Raw genomic sequence first — 20,824 nt, 5'->3', positions numbered from 1 at the left:
GGATTAAACTAATGACAAATTCCAGTTGAAAGTAGTTTGATCATCACCATGTCCAACCGACTCATTGAATTTAAGCTCAATTGACAGAGTTGGAATTGTCTCCAACCAGCCGTTGTGGTAATAAGGAGGGCTAAGACAAGACAGGCCAGGAGAAGCAGGATACCTACCACAGCCATGATGTGTCCTCGTGTAGGCAGGCGCCGTGTGTGAGGGATCTTAGCCCTGTCCCGTGTGAGGTGGGACAGAAGGTTTTCATCCTCAACCATGACCTGAAAGAAAGCAAGAAAAAAATAAAGATGAAAGAGAGAGAGAGGGAGATAAAGGAGAAATAGAGGGGGAGAGAGAGAGAGAGAGAGAGAGAGAGCGAGCTAGATAATGGAACAGTCACGTGGAGTGAGGGGATTGACATGCTTTCACATTAGCCTGAGGGCTGTGTTTGTGTCGGAGTGGGTTGGGTAGTTTATTGATCAGTATTATAGACATAATCATGGATTGATTATCTACAGGCATGAGATTCACTGGGCCAAATGGGCCACAACAATTTGCATAAGGCCTTTGGAAACAGGCCGCTAACCTATAGATAACCTATAGCTAACCTATAGCTACACTAACAACCAAAACATCTGCACTGTTAACTAGTGATAACACTCTCCACTGATGAAGTGAGTTCAGCCCTATAGCTAACCTATAGCTAACATATAGCTAACATATAGCTACATATAGCTAACATATAGATGATGACCAACACGTCTGCACTCTCATCTGGTGATAACACCGTCTCCACTGATGAAGTGAGTTCAGCTGGAGTGTAGTTTATTCACTGGCTAGTGGGACTAAGCAACATGTCATATTTTATCCGCTGGGATTTTATGTCTAATATCAATGTCATAATTGTCAATTGGATCTGAAAGCTTTTAACCATTACATTATCAGGTGGAACGAGAAAAGATGGAGATGACCAGCATATGTGTGTAGTTAAGAGCACTAGGTTAGCTATCCAGGCTGCATCACAACCAGCTGTGATTGAGAGTCCCATAAGGCGGTGCACAATTGGCCCAGCGTCGTCCGGGTTTGGCCGGTGTAGGCCGTCATTGTAAATAAACTCCCAGTTCTGTGCTGCCAATGACTGGAACGAATTTCAAAAATCACTGAAGCTGGAGACTCATATCTCCCTCACTAACTTTAAGCATCAGCTGTCAGAGCAGCTCACAGATCATTGCACTGTACACAGCCCATCTGTAAATAGCCCATCGAACTACCTCATCCCCATATTGTTATTTATTGCTTTGCACCCCAGTATCTCTACTTGCACATTAATCTTCTGCACATCTATCACTCCAGTGTTTAATTGCTAAATTGTAATTATTTCGCCACTACGGCCTATTTATTGCCTTACTCCATTTGCACACACTGTATATAGATTTGTTCTATTGTGTTATTGACTGTATGTTTGTTTATTCCATGTGTAACTCTGTGTTGTTGTTTGTGTCGCACTGCTTTGCTTTATCTTGGCCAGGTCGCAGTTCTCAACTAGCCTACCTGGTTAAATAAAGATTAAATTAAAATTAAAATAAGGGTGTATTTAAGGGCACTAGCGTTGCTATTGTACACATACATACATTATGTGTATAAAACACTTTCAACCAATGTTGCATTGCAATTCAATGCAGGTTTATCAACATAGATCTACAGTACGTGTGTACCATCATGTAGGACTCCACCTGCGATAACCCTACAGTTGAGAGCAATGAAACACCATCCTGGTGAAAGAGTGAATCCCGTCTCTGATGTCATCAGGCCATTGAGCAGCAGAGACACTGGAGCCCTGGAGGTAATTGATATCTCTCACAGTGCTGGTGCTGTTGTTCCGAGTCCATCCACACGCCTGACCAGTTGTCCTCTAAATGTATTTTATTTTATGTGAAAGTAGCTCCATGTTGTATTCGTTCTGTTTCTTTAACAGTGATGACATGGATTTGGATAGTCATTGTGAGAGTGCTTCTGCTTCTCCCATCTATAGCTGTGTGATAGGGACCTGTACAGTTTGGGCAATCTATAGCTGTGTGATAGGGACCTGTACAGTTTGGGCCATCTATAGCTGTGTGATAGGGACCTGTACAGTTTGGGCCATCTATAGCTGTGTGATAGGGACCTGTACAGTTTGGGCCATCTATAGCTGTGTGATAAGGACCTGTACAGTTTGGGCCATCTATAGCTGTGTGATAGGGACCTGTACAGTTTGGGCCATCTATAGCTGTGTGATAGGGACATGTACTGTTTGGGCCATCTATAGCTGTGTGATAGGGACATGTACAGTTTGGGCCATCTATAGCTGTGTGATAGGGACATGTACAGTTTGGGCCATCTATAGCTGTGTGATAAGGACCTGTACAGTTTGGGCCATCTATAGCTGTGTGATAAGGACCTGTACAGTTTGGGCCATCTATAGCTGTGTGATAAGGACCTGTACAGTTTGGGCCATCTATAGCTGTGTGATAGGGACATGTACAGTTTGGGCCATCTATAGCTGTGTGATAGGGACATGTACAGTTTGGGCCATCTATAGCTGTGTGATAAGGACCTGTACAGTTTGGGCCATCTATAGCTGTGTGATAAGGACCTGTACAGTTTGGGCCATCTATAGCTGTGTGATAAGGACCTGTACAGTTTGGGCCATCTATAGCTGTGTGATAAGGACCTGTACAGTTTGGGCCATCTATAGCTGTGTGATAGGGACATGTACAGTTTGGGCCATCTATAGCTGTGTGATAGGGACATGTACAGTTTGGGCCATCTATAACTGTGTGATAGGGACATGTACAGTTTGGGCCATCTATAGCTGTGTGATAGGGACATGTACAGTTTGGGCCATCTATAGCTGTGTGATAGGGACCTGTACAGTTTGGGCCATCTATAGCTGTGTGATAGGGACCTGTACAGTTTGGGCCATCTATAGCTGTGTGATAGGGACCTGTACAGTTTGGGCCATCTATAGCTGTGTGATAGGGACCTGTACAGTTTGGGCCATCTATAGCTTTGTGATAGGGACCTGTACAGTTTGAGCCATCTATAGCTGTGTGATAAGGACCTGTACAGTTTGGGCCATCTATAGCTGTGTGATAGGGACCTGTACAGTTTGGACCATCTATAGCTGTGTGATAGGGTCCGTGTGTGTGTGTGTGCGTGCGTGCGTGTGCGTGCTTTCGTGCGTCAGTGTGTGTGTGCATGTGTCCATCCATGTGTGTGTGTTGGGGACTATGTCAAATGTGTGTGTTGTGGCCTTATATAAGGGTGGTGTTGACACAATGCGTTAAGTGCATAAAAGCTCAGAAGTGTGTGTGTGTGTGTGTGTGTGTATATGTGTGTTTTAGTGTGTGTACATGTTATTTCACATCAAGCTGCTCCCCTACCGTCTGTCTATTGATGTCATCAGGGCAATTGACCTGCAGTGAGAAGGAGGGATGAAGGATCCATCCCATCATCCCCAAACAGAGAGGGAATCCTTTGATCAGCTGCCTCAGCTAGAAGACTGTCACAGCTGTCACTACCTGTCTCTCTACTTTATAGAGGTCATTTCATCTACACAACACTAGACTGAAACCCAGAAAATGCCCTCATCAGGAAACCAGTTTAAGATAGAATGGAAGATACGATAACAGTTCCTTCTATTTCTGAAGCACTTTATACATGTCAACATGCTGTGGGAGTTTAGTGTCGGGTCATGAGGGTGTGTGTGAATGAGGGGCGGGTCAATGGATTCCATTCCTCAAAAGTGCATTCAGTAAGATATCCTCTTGCAATTGGCCATGTGACAGATGAAGTGTTGTTTATAGGAGAGAGAGAGGAGAAGGAGAGTGGAGGTGCACAGAGGGGTGTGTCTCACCTCATCCAGGATGCTGTTCTTGGATCTGGTGATTGCTCCATTTAAGGCGTTTATCCAGGACTCCTTCTCCTCTGGACTAACAGCCAGGAACACCAGGTTAGGGACCTGACAGACACAAACGAGAGAGAGGGAATGTAAGAAGCCAGGGCCTTGCACAATATTGTGTAACTGAGAATGAAGGGAGTGTTGAAAATCCTAACATGCATGATTCTCAGTCAACCATCTGTAAGGGATACCTTTCATATAGGTACCATTCCAGAAACCCATATCACTCACGCACACATTCACACACAGATATGACCATATGGTGCTCTTTCTCCCACTGAGGCTACAGGAAACTGCAGCTGTGTGGAGACTCTGAGAATCTCTCTCAGTCTGTGTCTGTCTGTGTGCTGAAACACAAGCTTCCTCCCCTGACAACCCAACATGATACCCTATCCTCCTGCTGCTCTGAGGGTTCTGGGAGATCCTGCAGATGGTGTATGTGTGCGTGTGTGTGAGTGTGTGTGCGCCGTTTTGTGAGTGTATGTGTGTGTTAGGGATGGGTATGAGTAATGGAGTACTGGAACGGAAGTCAATGCATGACCTTTAACCAGAGATTACGTTTGTGTCAATTACTGTAAAACTATTTGGTGGATTGTGCTTTGTGGCTGCCTGAACAGGACTTGGAGACCATGTTAGTGTTCCATTTGTATATGTGCATTTGCAGGGCACGACAGAAAAGAAACCAAGCCAAGGGTCATACAGGTTATGTCTATAGATAAATGGACACATATTTTTTCCCAGCGGGGGTCTTGTGTTCTACATATTATTTAAAAAAGGGATTTGAGTACTCAAAGTAAATAAATATGCGAGTACTCGAACATTAAAAAACCGTCAAATGCCCATCCCTAGCGTGTGTAGGGGTCATGGGGGAATCACTGCCTCACCAGAAGAGCCTTTCCATGTTTCAAAGGTGGACTGGACTGGCAAACTGTCAGATTTCAAATGGTCTACAAGCATGGGGAATTTGACACTTTCACTCTGTTTCTCAAGTTAGTCTGTCCATCAGCGTTGGTGATCATATACTGGGTGTAGGAGTTGGAGGTGTGGCGAGTCTGGAACACAATGTCCCTGTGAAAGGGAGGGAACAGAAGGAGGGAGGGAACAGGGGGAGGGAGGGAACAGAGGGAGGGAGGACAGTGTCTCTGGGCAGAGACAGAGGTGGGAGGAGCTAAGTAGAGTCAAAGGGGATCATGGCTAATGACTAAGGACAGGGTGTACAGGGTGGTGGCCCGGTCTGGCGAGCCGAGTCAGGTGAGTGTCAATCAGCCTGTCAATCAATCTGGCTGCTGTAACTGATCTGACTATGTTAATGTCTGGCTACAGTACCGTGAAACTCATCTCAACAGTGTATTTAAGATGTAAGTATTGATTGTGTTGCTATTGTGGTACAGTACTTTGAGGTACAGGTTTGCTCTTTCCAAGGTTCTAGATCTGGGTTCTTGTGGACACTTCCTGTGGACCCACCGTGTTGCCTGGGGTTCTGGAGCGCAGCAGGGTGAACTTGCTGTGGTTCTTCTTGCTGCGGCTCTTGGCCTTGCGGAGCTCCTCAGAACGCTCGTAATCCGTCAGGTCAACCACCTCCTGGATCTTCTTCTCATCCTTCACCTGCAGATAGACAAAATGGACAGATGTTTCAGATAGACATAATAGACAGATGTTTCAGATGTTTGAGATAGACACAATGGACAGATGGCGATGTTTCAGATAGACAATGGACAGATAGCGATGTTTCAGATAGACACAATGGACAGATGTTTCAGAGACACAGTAGACAGATGTTTCAGATGTTTCAGATAAACACAATGGACAGATGTTTCAGATGTTTGAGATAGACAATGGACAGATGGCGATGTTTCAGATAGACACAATGGACAGATGGCGATGTTTCAGATAGACACAATAGACAGATGCTTCAGATAGACACATTGGACAGATGTTTCAGGTAGACACATTGGACAGATGTTTCAGATGACACAATAGACAGATGTTTCAGATGACACAATAGACAGATGTTTCAGATATACACAATGGACAGATAGAGATGTTTCAGATAGACAAAATGGACAGATGTTTCAGATAGACACAATAGAAGACTTTTCAGATAGACACAATGGACAGATGTAGATGTTTCAGATAGACACAGTAGATAGATGGAGATGTTTCAGATAGACACAGTAGATAGATGGAGATGTTTCAGATAGACAATAGATAGATGGAGATGTTTCAGACAGACACAGTAGATAGATGGAGATGTTGAACAGAAAGCTAAGACTCCAATACAGATGTCAACTTCAACAGAATGAACTGTATGAACTGTAATCGTGTATTCTGTGTCCCTGAAAACTGTGAGAGAGATACAAAGGATGTCCCCCATGTGATGTGTGAGGCTGTATGGTGTAAAGGCGGAGCTAGCAGGCACGAAGTCACTAAAATAGAAACAAAGGCAGTCATCCAATAATGCTGCAGGGTGCAGATAGGGCAGGAGGCCATCAATTCTTGAAGGACACAACCGGTCCGGAACATGCTGGACTAATCACAATGCGCACAATAAGCCCCAACCCCCAACCCTTCCTAGACACAAACTCCCTCCTGTTCCGTGTTGTTAATAACTTGTGTTATTAATCTGACGTCCCCCGCCCCCGCCCCCGCCCCCACCCCACCACCAAACACATCCCAGGACAAAGGCAATAGACTGAACAGGCAGCACCCAGTGACAACACAACAGCTAATTGGATTAAGGTCAGACACGGCTTTGTGTCTGTCCACAACAATCCTAAAACCACATCAGGAGACCACTTATGAGGTCTGGGAAAAATTTGAGAAGATTAGATTTTTGGATATAGTTACCCTTAAATTCAAGTGTACACCTAGCAAGAGGCTGTTGTTTAGCGTGTTTTTGTAGCACACATATGATGGTAGAGTTTGCTAAACAAATAGCCACTGGATTTATGAAAATAATAATTATATAATTCTGCCAGGTCAGCATAGGCTACTTTGTAGTTAACATTTAATTTAGAAGTTTTTGGGGAAAGCCTTTCCATCTACCAGAAGACTGTTTTCATAAGCATCATCGCTAACTGCTACACAAAGAGGTAGATGTGCTCACCTCACATACGCAGACAGGGGGATTTCTCGTTGCCTATTCAGGAAGTTGCAGGAAAAACGAATCACTGATGCAGTCTGTTCATTTCTTATGATAAACTTGGGCAAATGTAATTGATATCCTACTAAGTTCAATAAATGTTTGAACATCATTGAATTATGTTTAAATCTCTGGATTCGGTGATTCCGTCCACTTTCTCCACATCACAGATTTTATGTAGCCCTAGGTTTGTAAGAGGTCACCAGTAAAGTGTCACCATCTTAACCCTCCCCAGGTGGCATGGTGGCACTGTGAGTTCAGGTCCGGGGCAGCCAGTTGCCAAATGGGGCACAGCTGTGGGCCTATGACACAACCCCCACGGGACCGTCTATCGTGGGACAGTGTGACGACATGACAGCCCTCCTCCCCATAAAGTTAAACGTTTTATTGGGCGTACAAAAAACTAAATTAAAATATTGTTAAACTTTCGTACATAAATGTGCCTCAGTGAGTCAACATACCGCTCGCTGCCTCTCGTGATTTTAGTTTTCTGAACCTTGGTGGAGCCTTACACACTCCTTAGAACAGGGTTTCCCTAACGGGGTCCTGGGGACCCCCAGGGAGGCACGTTTTAGTTTTCTGAACCTTGGTGGAGCCATACACACTCCTTAGAACAGGGTTTCCCTAACGGGGTCCTGGGGACCCCCAGGGGGGCACGTTTTGGTTTCTGCCCTAACACTACACAGCTGATTGATGATGAAATGATCAACTAATCATCAAGCTTTGATCACTTGAATAAGATGTGTAGTGTTAGGAGCAAAAACTAAAACGTGCAGCCCTGGGGGTCCCGAGAACCGAGTTTGAGAAACGCTGCCGTAGAACAATCCAAAGACCTGCTTGCACTGAGACAAGGCAGATATCTGTTTGTTATCTAGCTGGTAAGCTAATGGTCAGACAGCCAGTCAGGAAAAAGATGAATACATGTATTTAGAAAATGGGTTTATAAGAATACTTATTTGTGCTTTCAGACAGGAATAACAATTCAAAAACAGAAATGGTCATTTCATAAACATGATACTTTTGGGTGATTTAAAGTGTTTACAAAGGATTAGATTTCAGCTATATGGCATCGCTGTTGGGAGATGTGTTGTGGCCCTGGGTGGGTGGGTGAGTTGGGCTGTGGGTTTAGGATTGAAAGAGTAGATGGCACCCGACAGAAGGTTTTGGAGATATCATAACCCTCGGCCACCCCCCTCCCTCCCAACACATGTCCCCCTCAGCGCTGACACTCACTTTGGTTTTAATCCCCCCCCCCCTCCACACACACTTTGTCACTACTCATCAGGGAGGGGGGGCCCTGAGCCAATGTGATGTTGGAGCTCAGAGCCACAAAGCCAGACTTGAGTCTGTCTTCCTCTTTCTCTGTGACAGTGTCTGGGACTGATAACCACAGACTGTATGCATCATACTGTCTATCCACCATAATGTCTATCCACCACACTGTCTATTTCCCATACTGTCTACCCACCAAACTGTCAATCCACCACACTGTCTACCCACCGTACTGTCTATCCACCACACTGTCTATCCACCACACTGTCTATCCACCATACTGTCTATCCACCACACTGTCTATCCACCACACTGTCTATCCACCACACTGTCTATCCACCATACTGTCTATCCACCACAATGTCTATCCACCAAACTGTCTATCCACCTAACTGTCTATCCACCACACTGTCTATCCACCAAACTGTCTATCCACCACACTGTCTATCCACCATACGGTCTATCCACCATACTGTCTAACCACCATACTATCTACCCACCACACTGTCTATCCACCATACTGTCTATCCACCATACTGTCTATCCACCAAACTGTCTATCCACCATACTGTCTATCCACCACACTGTCTATCCACCACACTGTCTATCCACCATACTGTCTATCCACCATACTATCTACCCACCACACTGTCTATACTGTCTATCCACCATACGGTCTATCCACCATACTGTCTATCCACCATACTATCTACCCACCACACTGTCTATCCACCATACTGTCTATCCACCACACTGTCTATCCACCATACTGTCTATCCACCATACTGTCTATCCACAACACTGTCTATCCACCATACTGTCTATCCACAGACACCAGTTCTTTCCTCTCTCTTCTACTGATGAAAAAGCTAATCTTGTCACATTCATTCTGACACCTTTAAGTCACAGGACTCTGTCACCTTGTCATCTTCTATGACTTCCTGTGGTTGAGTGGAGAGACACCATGTACTGTCCACTGTATGATTTCAGAAGGGAGAAGACCAGACATGGTGTGACCGTGCTTTGCCTCAAACATCACCCTGGTTGGTTTACTGTCAGAAAGCCTCTCTCAACTGGTTCCCAGCTCACAGCAGGACCTGCGCTGACGTCACTTGATCCCTCAGCACAACTAGGCCCTCGCTAAGTGGCAATCAATTTCCATTAGTGGAGCAGGATAGAGACTGACCAAACTGTGCAGAAGCTGTAGGACACACGCATGGCTGGATGTAAGGCTGGACCTGGGAGACAGCAGGACAAGATAGGCAGCAGGGCAATGCCAACGCTAGTCCAGTCAACTGACTCTACACTCTTCTTCCCTCTCAGAGGTGCCTCCAGAACGCAGTGGTCAGGCCAACATCGTCACTCTTCTTAGAACTCAAAGGCAGCATATTGCAAGACAGCAATGTCTGAACCTACTGGATAGAATGGGAGAGAGGAGGGAGTGTCACATAATACTGGTTCAGTTGGGTTTAGTGGTCAGGACAGGAGATATATTAATACTGGTTCAGTTGGGTTTAGTGGTCAGGACAGGATATATATTAATACTGGTTCAGATGGGTTTAGTGGTCAGGACAGGAGATATATTAATACTGTTTCAGATGGGTTTAGTGGTCAGGACAGGAGATATATTAATACTGGTTCAGATGGGTTTAGTGGTCAGGACAGGAGATATATTAATACTGTTTCAGATGTGTTTAGTGGTCAGAACAGGAGATATATTAATACTGTTTCAGATGGGTTTAGTGGTCAGGACAGGAGATATATTAATACTGTGTCAGATGGGTTTAGTGGTCAGGACAGGAGATATATTAATGTTGGTTCAGATGGGTTTAGTGGTCAGGACAGGAGATATATTAATGTTGGTTCAGTTGGGTTTAGGGGTCAGAACAGGAGATATATTAATACTGGTTCAGATGGGTTTAGTGGTCAGGACAGGAGATATATTAATGTTGGTTCAGTTGGGTTTAGGGGTCAGAACAGGAGATATATTAATACTGGTTCAGATGGGTTTAGGGGTCAGAACAGGAGATATATTAATACTGGTTCAGATGGGTTTAGTGGTCAGAACAGGAGATATATTAATACTGTTTCAGATGGGTTTAGTGGTCAGGACAGGATATATATTAATACTGTTTCAGATGGGTTTAGTGGTCAGGACAGGATATATATTAATACTGTTTCAGATGGGTTTAGTGGTCAGGACAGGAGATATATTAATACTGTTTCAGATGTGTTTAGTGGTCAGGACAGGAGATATATTTATACTGTTTCAGATGGGTTTAGTGATCAGGACAGGAGATATATTAATACTGGTTCAGTTGGGTTTAGTGGTCAGGACAGGAGATATATTAATACTGGTTCAGATGGGTTTAGTGGTCAGGACAGGAGATATATTAATGTTGGTTCAGTTGGGTTTAGGGGTCAGAACAGGAGATATATTAATACTGGTTCAGATGGGTTTAGTGGTCAGGACAGGAGATATATTAATACTGTTTCAGATGGGTTTAGTGGTCAGAACAGGAGATATATTAATACTGTGTCAGATGGGTTTAGTGGTCAGGACAGGAGATATATTAATACTGGTTCAGTTGGGTTTAGGGGTCAGAACAGGAGATATATTAATATTGGTTCAGATGGGTTTAGTGGTCAGGACAGGAGATATATTAATACTGTTTCAGATGGGTTTAGTGGTCAGAACAGGAGATATATTAATACTGTTTCAGATGGGTTTAGTGGTCAGAACAGGAGATATATTAATGCTGTTTCAGTTGGATTTAGTGGTCAGGACAGGAGATACCTGTATATTAATACTGTTTCAGATGGGTTTAGTGGTCAGAACAGGAGATATATTAATACTGTTTCAGATGGGTTTAGTGGTCAGAACAGGATATATATTAATACTGTTTCAGTTGGGTTTAGTGGTCAGAACAGGAGATATATTAATACTGGTTCAGATGGGTTTAGTGGTCAGAACAGGATATATATTAATACTGTTTCAGATGGGTTTAGTGGTCAGAACAGGAGATATATTAATACTGTGTCAGATGGGTTTAGTGGTCAGAACAGGAGATATATTAATACTGTTTCAGATGGGTTTAGTGGTCAGAACAGGAGATATATTAATACTGTGTCAGATGGGTTTAGTGGTCAGAACAGGAGATATATTAATACTGTGTCAGATGGGTTTAGTGGTCAGAACAGGAGATATATTAATACTGTGTCAGATGGGTTTAGTGGTCAGAACAGGATATATATTAATACTGTTTCAGATGGGTTTAGTGGTCAGAACAGGAGATATATTAATACTGTGTCAGATGGGTTTAGTGGTCAGAACAGGATATATATTAATACTGTTTCAGTTGGGTTTAGTGGTCAGGACAGGAGATATATTAATACTATTTCAGTTGGGTTTGGGGATCAGAACAGGAGATATATTAATACTATTTCAGTTGGGTTTGGGGATCAGGGCAGGAGGAGACTCATTGAGGCTAGGTGACCTCGGCTAGCATCAAGACAGACCAGGGTATCCTCTGAGGAGAAGCCTATCTGATGTAGCCTCAACATAGCCAGAACCTGAGCCGGACTCTGCTCACGTGACGCGTCACAAGTAGGCGATAACCAAACAGTGTGTTTGTTAAGCTTGGAGCCCATATCTGCTCACCAAGGAACATGGAGAACACATTGTCCCCTCGTCAAGCTTGGTTTGGACTCTTTTGCGAAGGAGGCCCTGTTTCAAGACCAGCCATTAAACTCCAGAGGTGGAAAAACAACAAGCACTGTGTTCGGTGGCCCTGATACCTGCCTAGGAAGAAACGGATATCAAAACGCCATCTTGTCCGGCTTTGTTGGAGGCTCTTTGTAGCATTCAGTTATTCCAAGGCTTGGCCCTGGCTATACATAGACCCTCAACGAGAAGGAGAAACCCAAGTGCTCGCCACACAAAAGATGCCGGTGCTAATTTTGGCTGAGGACGTGCTGTGCCGACAAAACTACGGGGGACTTTTTCCGTTGCGGATTGGGGGGGTGTGGGGAATAATTAACAGCTCTTATGTATTGCATTGAGAATAAAGTAGGGGCATCCCTTTTCAAGGTAACACTTTCTAAAAGGATGAGGCCCCTCCAAAATATCCCCCAATGATAATGATGAATGAAAAAAACAGCATATTGTGGATCTCTCTTCTACCACTCATGATCATGTATGTTTTCCAGTGGTATAAAGTATATTTGTGAGGTCACAAGCAGGCCTGAAACACATCAGATTATGTATCATGTAACCACTAATCACCATCCCTAGTTTCACCAAAGTGCAGCCAATACCCTATAATCACTCATAGGGTGAGTTCCCTTCAGGTTAAAGGGCCAGTGTTTGGGTTGAAAAAACTGAATTCCCTGCATCTTGACTGTACATGATGGAATCATGCATTTTCCATCTGTGTATTTACAAGCATTATTCCACATAATATATAACAATATATGCCACTGAGAAGAAGCTTTTATGCAGAGTGATTTACTGATGGCCCCAAGAAAGGAACCCCCTCGCCTGGTGTTACAAGCTACTGATAGAGTTACAGAGGATCACCTCATGGTACTGGGTGGAGGTGGAGCCTATGAGGCTAGCCCTGTAATTGGTGCATTCATCTCCCCAGGGGAACATTATAGTCCCCTGTATAGGTGTTGTTGTATTTTTTATATATTAATCCCAGGAGAATCCTGACTTCAACCAACACCTGATGCAAGACTAATCTTGACTGAAAGAGTGATCAATCGAGGATGATGACAGTGACGATGTGCATTCATGGTATCATCGCCTCTAAAATGTAGGGACCCTTTAAGCTCTCTGGCCCAGTGTCTATGTAAATCATGGTTTATGAGGACACACACATGGATTCTGTTTCACACCAGCTGCTTCCAGGGGAGATTCTCTAGAACAGGTTTTCCCAAACTGGGGTATGCAATGCCGTCGGGGTACGCCAAATAAAACTGGGATTCGCATTTTAAAAAGTATATTTATGTGATTCACATTTTCAAACAGTGATTCACATTTTAAAAAATCTATTTATGTGATTCACATTTTCAAACAGTGATTCACATTTTTTAAAATATATTTATGTGATTCACATTTTCAAACAGTGATTCACATTTTAAAAAATATATTTATGTGATTCACATTTTCAAACAGTGATTCACATTTTAAAAAGTATATTTATGTGATTCACATTTTCAAACAGTGATTCACATTTAAAAAAATATATTTATGTGATTCACATTTTCAAACAGTGATTCACATTTTAAAAAATATATTTATGTGATTCACATTTTCAAACAGTGATTCACATTTTAAAAAGTATATTTATGTGATTCACATTTTCAAACAGTCCATTTATATTTTCCAACGGGGCTATATATTTGGGTGAGTTTTTTTTCTTGCCTGAGTGGCCTCGTTTCACTGCCAAAAATACAATTAAACCATCTAGTGTTCATCGAAATAACAACACAATGTCAAAGACAGGTAGCCTAGTCAAATAATTAACATCCAATCACATTAACCGTTACTCTCTCATGGGGATTCCACTAACGGTCTGTATGTAGCCAAACGCTGCTCATTCCGTTTGCTCCAAATATTGATATATGGTTAACAAAAGTAAGGCCCGTGTCCATAGAGACACATAGCAGCTCTACTGGTAGTACTGCTACTACCAGCAGTACTACATCTGCACCTGCCGACAACACAAGTTGTTCTGCTTCCACGAGCACATCCAACACTAGCATCAGTAATTCTAGGGACAGGGACGTTGGACCATCTAAGAGGCACAAATATGATGAGAACTACATTGATTTGGGGTTCACTTATATTGGGAATAGTGCCTTTCCACAGCCACAGTGTGTTATATGTGCAAAAGTACTATCTCACAACTCGATGAAACCTTCACTCTTGCGCAGACATATAGAAACAAAACATGCCAATTTGAAAAATAAGCCACAGGAGTTTTTTGAGCGAGAATAAAGATGACTTTCGAGTAGTAAGACATGTATAAAAGCAACAGATACCATTAATAAGAAGGGGCTAGAAGTGTCTTATATGGTAAGCTACTGAGTGGCTAGGACAGGCAAGCCCCATACTATTGTGGAGGACTTAATTCTTGCTTTTGCCGTGGATATGGCTGGGACAATGCTGGCCAAAAAAAGGCAAAAAAAAGTATACAGACAATGTTTTCATCAAACAACTGTTTCACAACACATCAGTGACATTGTAAGAGATGTTTTGAAACAATTACTGCTTCGCATACAAGCCAGTGAATTCTATGCATTATAGCTGGATGTGTCAACAGATGTGGCGTGCCTGGCACAGCTTTGTGACATCAAATGGACTTTGGTGGTCAAGATGTGTTGGTATCTGTACTGATGGTGCAAAAGCCATGACAGGGAGACATAGTGGAGTGGTAACGCGCGTGCAAGCATTTGCTCCCGACCCCACTTGGGTACACTGCAGCATCCACCGAGAGGCTCTTGGGTACACTGCAGCATGCACCGAGAGGCTCTTGGGTACACTGCAGCATCCACGAGAGGCTCTTGGGTACACTGCAGCATCCACCGAGAGGCTCTTGGGTACACTGCAGCATGCACCGAGAGGCTCTTGGGTACACTGCAGCATGCACCGAGAGGCTCTTGGGTACACTGCAGCATGCACCGAGAGGCTCTTGGGTACACTGCAGCACCCACCGAGAGGCTCTTGGGTACACTGCAGCATGCATCGAGAGGCTCTTGGGTACACTGCAGCATGCACCGAGAGGCTCTTGGGTACACTGCAGCATCCACCGAGAGGCTCTTGGGTACACTGCAGCATCCACCGAGAGGCTCTTGGGTACACTGCAGCATGCACCGAGAGGCTCTTGCTGCCATAGGAATGCCTGACAGCTTGAAATATGTTTTGGACACTTACAGTGAAAATGGTTAACTTTGTTAAAGCAAGGCCCCTGTATTTTCTGCACTATGCAATGATATGGGATGTGACCATGTCATGTTTTTAAAACATACAGAAGTGCGCTGGTTATCAAGGGGCAAAGTATTGACAAGTTTTTTTAAATTGAGAGACGAGCTTAAAGTTTTCTTTACTGACCATAATTTTCACTTGTCTGACCGCTTGCATGATGACGAGTTTCTCACACGACTGGCCTATCTGGGTGATGTTTTTTCTAGGCTGAATGATCTGAATCTAGGATTATAGGGACTCTCATCAACTAAATTCAATGTGTGAGACAAAATTGAGGCTGTGATTAAGAAGAGCTCTTCTCTGTCTGCATTAACAAGGACAACACACAGGTCATATAGCGAATCACCTGAGTGAGTTGGGTGTGAAATTACGCAGATACCTTCCCGAAACGGATGACACAAACAACTGGATTGGTTATCCCTTTCCTGCCCTGCCTCCAGTCCACTTACATGCCCTGCCTCCAGTCCACTTACATGCTCTGCCTCCAGTCCACTTACATGCCCTGCCTCCAGTCCACTTACATGCCCTGCCTCCAGTCCACTTACATGCCCTGCCTCCAGTCCACTTACATGCTCTGCCTCCAGTCCACTTACATGCCCTGCCTCCAGTCCACTTACATGCCCTGCCTCCAGTCCACTTACATGCCCTGCCTCCAGTCCAATTACATGCCCTGCCTCCAGTCCACTTACTCACTCTACCTCGCTCTCTCTCCTTTTCTCTTCCTTCCGTTTTCTCTCTTGATCGATCAATCTCTCTCTGTTTCTCTTTCTCTCGTTCACTTTCTCTTTTGCTCACTCTCATTCTCAATTACGCTCTCTCTTTGTATTTTCTTGTTCTCTACTCTGTCCCATTCATTTTATCCACCATACTCCCCATTTTTATCCACAATTCTCCCCATTTTTATTCCTCTATTTCTCCCCCAAAAAAACAACATTTGAGAGTGTGCTGACCCTGGTGCTAGAGGGGGTACGCAGCTGGAGGTCGAATGTTTGAAGGGGTACGGGACTATAAAAAGTTTGGGAACCACTGCTCTAGAACATCCAAAAAGTTTCAGCCACATCTGTACAGATCAATATGCCCACCAGATTCAGTGAGCATCTCTAACTACTACATTAATAAATGATGAGCATTCAGGCACTATAACGTGAATCCACACACTCTCAATCTCCCTTCTCCAGAAAGATCAGATCACCAGAAGGTATACAGTATGGGCACATGTCATTAGAGTTGCATGGAGTAGCGCAGGGTAGTGGGAGGGATGGGAGGGATGGGAGCATGGAGTAGCGTTGGGAGGCTATCAGGGAGGTGGGAGGGATGGGAGCATGGAGTAGCGTTGGGAGGCTATCAGTGAGGTGGGAGGGATGGGAGCATGGAGTAGCGTTGGGAGGCTATCAGTGAGGTGGGAGGGATGGGAGCATGGAGTAGCGTTGGGAGGCTATCAGGGAGGTGGGAGGGATGGGAGCATGGAGTAGCGCAGGGTAGTGGTAGGGATGGGAGCATGGAGTAGCGTTGGGAGGCTATCAGGGAGGTGGGAGGGATGGGAGCATGGAGTAGCGTTGGGAGGCTATCAGTGAGGTGGGAGGGATGGGAGCATGGAGTAGCGTTGGGAGGCTATCAGTGAGGTGGGAGGGATGGGAGCATGGAGTAGCGTTGGGAGGCTATCAGTGAGGTGGGAGGGTTGGGAGCATGGAGTAGCGTTGGGAGGCTATCAGTGAGGTGGGAGAGATGGGAGCATGGAGTAGCGTTGGGAGGCTATCAGTGAGGTGGGAGGGATGGGAGCATGGAGTAGCGTTGGGAGGCTATCAGTGAGGTGGGAGGGATGGGAGCATGGAGTAGCGTTGGGAGGCTATCAGTGAGGTGGGAGGGAGTAGCGTTAGGAGCATGGAGTAGCGTTGGGAGGCTATCAGTGAGGTGGGAGGGATGGGAGCATGGAGTAGCGTTGGGAGGCTATCAGTGAGGTGGGAGGGATGGGAGCATGGAGTAGCGTTGGGAGGCTATCAGTGAGGTGGGAGGGATGGGAGCATGGACTAGCGTTGGGAGGCTATCAGTGAGGTGGGAGGGATGGGAGCATGGCAACATGCACTGGTGATATCAAAGATACAGAAATAGCCTCAGTAACACCCCCTGTGCCCCCTCCCATGCTCCCATAGCCACGACTTGGCAGCGGTCTCTGGCTCTGGTTCGACAGAGGAACAGGTGAGGACAAGGAGGGAGGCAGGGGGCGGGAGAGCCAACCGTTGACTGTGGTTTTGAAGAGAAAAACACAGCTGCTCCAGAAAAAAACATCCAATGTTTGGAGAACTCCCTTGTTTCAGAGGCAGAATGGAATGAGACGCCACGTGAGCACGGAGAAACGAACAGCGTGACAGATTAGTTTCCTCAGTGCTTGAAAAGGAAAAGCAGTATAGAACCCACGAGGCGGACTTCCGTCTCTCTTTATCTCCCTCACTCTCTCTTTCTTTCTCCTTTGTCAGGTTAGGATATTGACCAATGCCCACTCCCAGCTCTTACTGAATTTAGGACAAACTAAAGGAATGAAGACACTCTGTCCATGTTGTGTGGCGTTCTGTATTCACTGTGTTAGGAACAAACCTAATTCTGCATTAAAAAATGAAGGGAATTTTCAACACACTTTCATAATGTTCAAGTGTTAATAACTCCCAACACCTCAGTTTCTAATATACAGTATGTCTATATAAATTACACTGAGAATTGTGCCAGGACGATCCATTCTGTGTCTACATTATGTTAATAACTCCCAACACCTCAGTTTCTAATATACAGTATGTCTATATAAATTACACTGAAAATTGTGCCAGCACGATCCATTCTGTGTCTACATTATGTGAGAAAACAAATGTCATCCTACATCAGCAGTATGAGTCACCGTGTTCATGTGAGTCACAGCCCCTCTCCTTCAGTGTGGATCAACTGAGTGATGGCTTCTCAGACACAGTGCTCATACCAGGTGAGGTTCCTAAAGCCATGCCTGGACTGAAAACAGCCACTAGCCTCGTCGACACCATCACATCAGTGTTTGCAGAGAAGAAGGTAATGGGTAAAAGCAATAGAAGGAAAACTCCCCTGAGCCTATTGAGATGCTAGGTGGAACCATCTCTATATATCTTCACCCATCCAGTCCATGCAGATTTTTAACACATAATAGAAGGAAAACTCCCCTGAGCCTATTGAGATGCTAGATGGAACCATCTCTATACAGCTTCACCCATCCAGTCCATGCAGATGTTTAACACATAATAGAAGGAAAACTCCCCTGAGCCTATTGAGATGCTAGATGGAACCATCTCTATACAGCTTCACCCATCCAGACCATGCAGATGTTTAACACATAATAGAAGGAAAACTCCCCTGAGCCTTTTGAGATGCTAGATGGAACCATCTCTATACAGCTTCACCCATCCAGTCCATGCAGATGTTTAACACATAATAGAAGTAGATAATTGTCCGTGTCAATCCACAGCCAAGTGACACCAACTTGTAGCAACAGGTAACACATTCACAAAAATAGAGGAAGTGTATTCTCACATGTAGACGGACATAACAAGCCCTTGTCTCTACGGTTGACTCTTGTACTACTTCCTTTAAAAACAGTGGTTGAGTGCATTCTACTAGGTGGTAGAGAATCTTGGTCTCCCCACATAACACCGTCTTGTCACTTCAGTCGTGTAGGTCTCAGGAGAACTCAGCCAGTTAGTGACAGTTACAGCCACAGACAGGGTGATGAAGGTTCAAATGATTATGGTGTCAAAAGCCAAAAACACTCTCTGACAGTTTTGAATGAATTGTTTATAATTCCTAAATCACCTCAACCTTTATTTCAGTTGGGTGCTACTAACACCGGAGGGAGTGAGTAGTAGATTAGGCTACTGATCATGGTGAGAACCTGACCCTCTGACTGTATAACCCTAATTATGAGTCTTAATGCAAATAGTGAGGTCAGATTTGGTCCCGTAGTCTCACCGTGAGGAAGTGGAATGGACACATAGGGTGCCGTTGCCGTGGTTCTAGAACTAGACATTAACACATTTTTATTGATTTGTTCATTCAAAGTGTGAAGCCTGTCTGAACCAAGCCATGCAAATAACCTGTGTCATATTTAGAGAGCAACTTCCTGCTCCTCTTTGGCTAAGCTCAGTTGGAGATTACAATAGCAGGTAATGATGGTCCTCTCCAAACGCAACCCTTCTCACCCACACAGGAACACACTGTTTGATGTGCCATTGTGATAAATCTGGTCATACACTGACATACACGAGGAAACAACTGGCTAATGGCAACGCTGGTAAACCCTTGGGTTGGTTCCATTGATTCACTGCTGTATAGTAGTGAAATGTATAAGAGGTAATGTTCAATAGGAGGACCTGCAGGGCCTAATAGGATCCCTTACAGGGATGAGTCAGAGGCAGCTGACAGGGAGTCATAACATACTGGAAGTATTTCTACTGTACGTGTGAGATCATTCTGATATCATCTAATGCTGGGCCTCTAATCCAACCTGTTCCAATCCTTTCTTCTAATCATCCTCATCCCACACTTCCCATCAATCCAAAATTGAAATTCACTTTACAAGCTTTTTTCTGTTTGGCTCATTACTCTGGCCATGCTTATCCATTACCTACTGCACCAGCCTGTTGTGTTGGAACCAACGGAGGCCCGCCTCAGTCATGGTGTGGGAAACACTGCTCTTACTCTGGCCTACTTTATATCATTACTGTTTCTGCAGCAAAACACTCTGAGCTACAACTATTCATCTCCTATCCAACCTCGTTTTGATCTTGACAACAACATTCTGAGCTACAACTATTCATCTCCTATCCAACCTCGTTTTGATCTTGACAACAACATTCTGAGCTACAACCATTCATCTCCCATCCAACCTCGTTTTGATCTTGACAACAACATTCTGAGTGTATACAGTAGGTGAGATGTGTCCCATCTAGGCAGGAGCCTTCAAACTCTTCTCTATATTCCAACCCCCCACAAACCCTTTTTCATTGAAAGATCATTTAGTCTTGTTACATTGCTCTTACCACAACTCCCCCAGTCAGTGGATAATGTGTGAGTTGACATAGCATTTCAGCAAGGCTGGAGTGGGACCGAAATACATTCAAATGAGAAAAAGAGTACTGAGCGTTTCCAGCCGTTTGACTCCATCATCATCCTCCCTGCCAGAGTTGAATGGCCCTGATGCAAACGCTAAAAGTCCAGCAGCACTGGAATCAGGCCGTTTGGACCACTGCTTTAATGAGTCATGCCCCCCTCCACCCTGTCTTCTAGAACACGTGGAACACCTAGGCATTGAGGTGTCACTATAAACTAGCCTTTGCGATCCACTTTTAAAATGGAAGGCTCCTCATTTGTGTTCATCCTTGACTCAATACCAGTCCCCTAAACAGTCTGCTGGATTCAACAACCCTGCGTCTTTGTAACAAGGGGTGAGTCCAAAATGCACAAGCAGCACGACCATAAC

General features: G+C 44.5%; 1 protein-coding gene across 1 annotated transcript in view; it reads right to left on the bottom strand.

Moving 5' to 3' along the window:
• LOC139404851 (pleckstrin homology domain-containing family O member 1-like) overlaps positions 1 to 20,824 on the bottom strand; it is a 37,122-nt gene that overhangs the window by 4,709 nt on the left and 11,589 nt on the right. The window contains exons 3-5 of the mRNA XM_071147385.1: positions 5,393 to 5,533; positions 3,884 to 3,988; positions 168 to 269 (exon numbers count right to left, since the gene is read on the bottom strand). Coding sequence (XP_071003486.1) covers positions 168 to 269; positions 3,884 to 3,988; positions 5,393 to 5,533 — 348 coding nt within the window. The remainder of the gene's footprint in view (positions 1 to 167; positions 270 to 3,883; positions 3,989 to 5,392; positions 5,534 to 20,824) is intronic.

The sequence above is a fragment of the Oncorhynchus clarkii genome, unplaced genomic scaffold (genome assembly GCF_045791955.1).
Source record: "Oncorhynchus clarkii lewisi isolate Uvic-CL-2024 unplaced genomic scaffold, UVic_Ocla_1.0 unplaced_contig_10956_pilon_pilon, whole genome shotgun sequence".
NCBI classification, from domain to species: domain Eukaryota; kingdom Metazoa; phylum Chordata; class Actinopteri; order Salmoniformes; family Salmonidae; genus Oncorhynchus; species Oncorhynchus clarkii.
The sequence above is the reverse complement of the archived record's forward strand: the minus strand, read 5'-3'. Positions and strand labels throughout refer to the sequence as shown.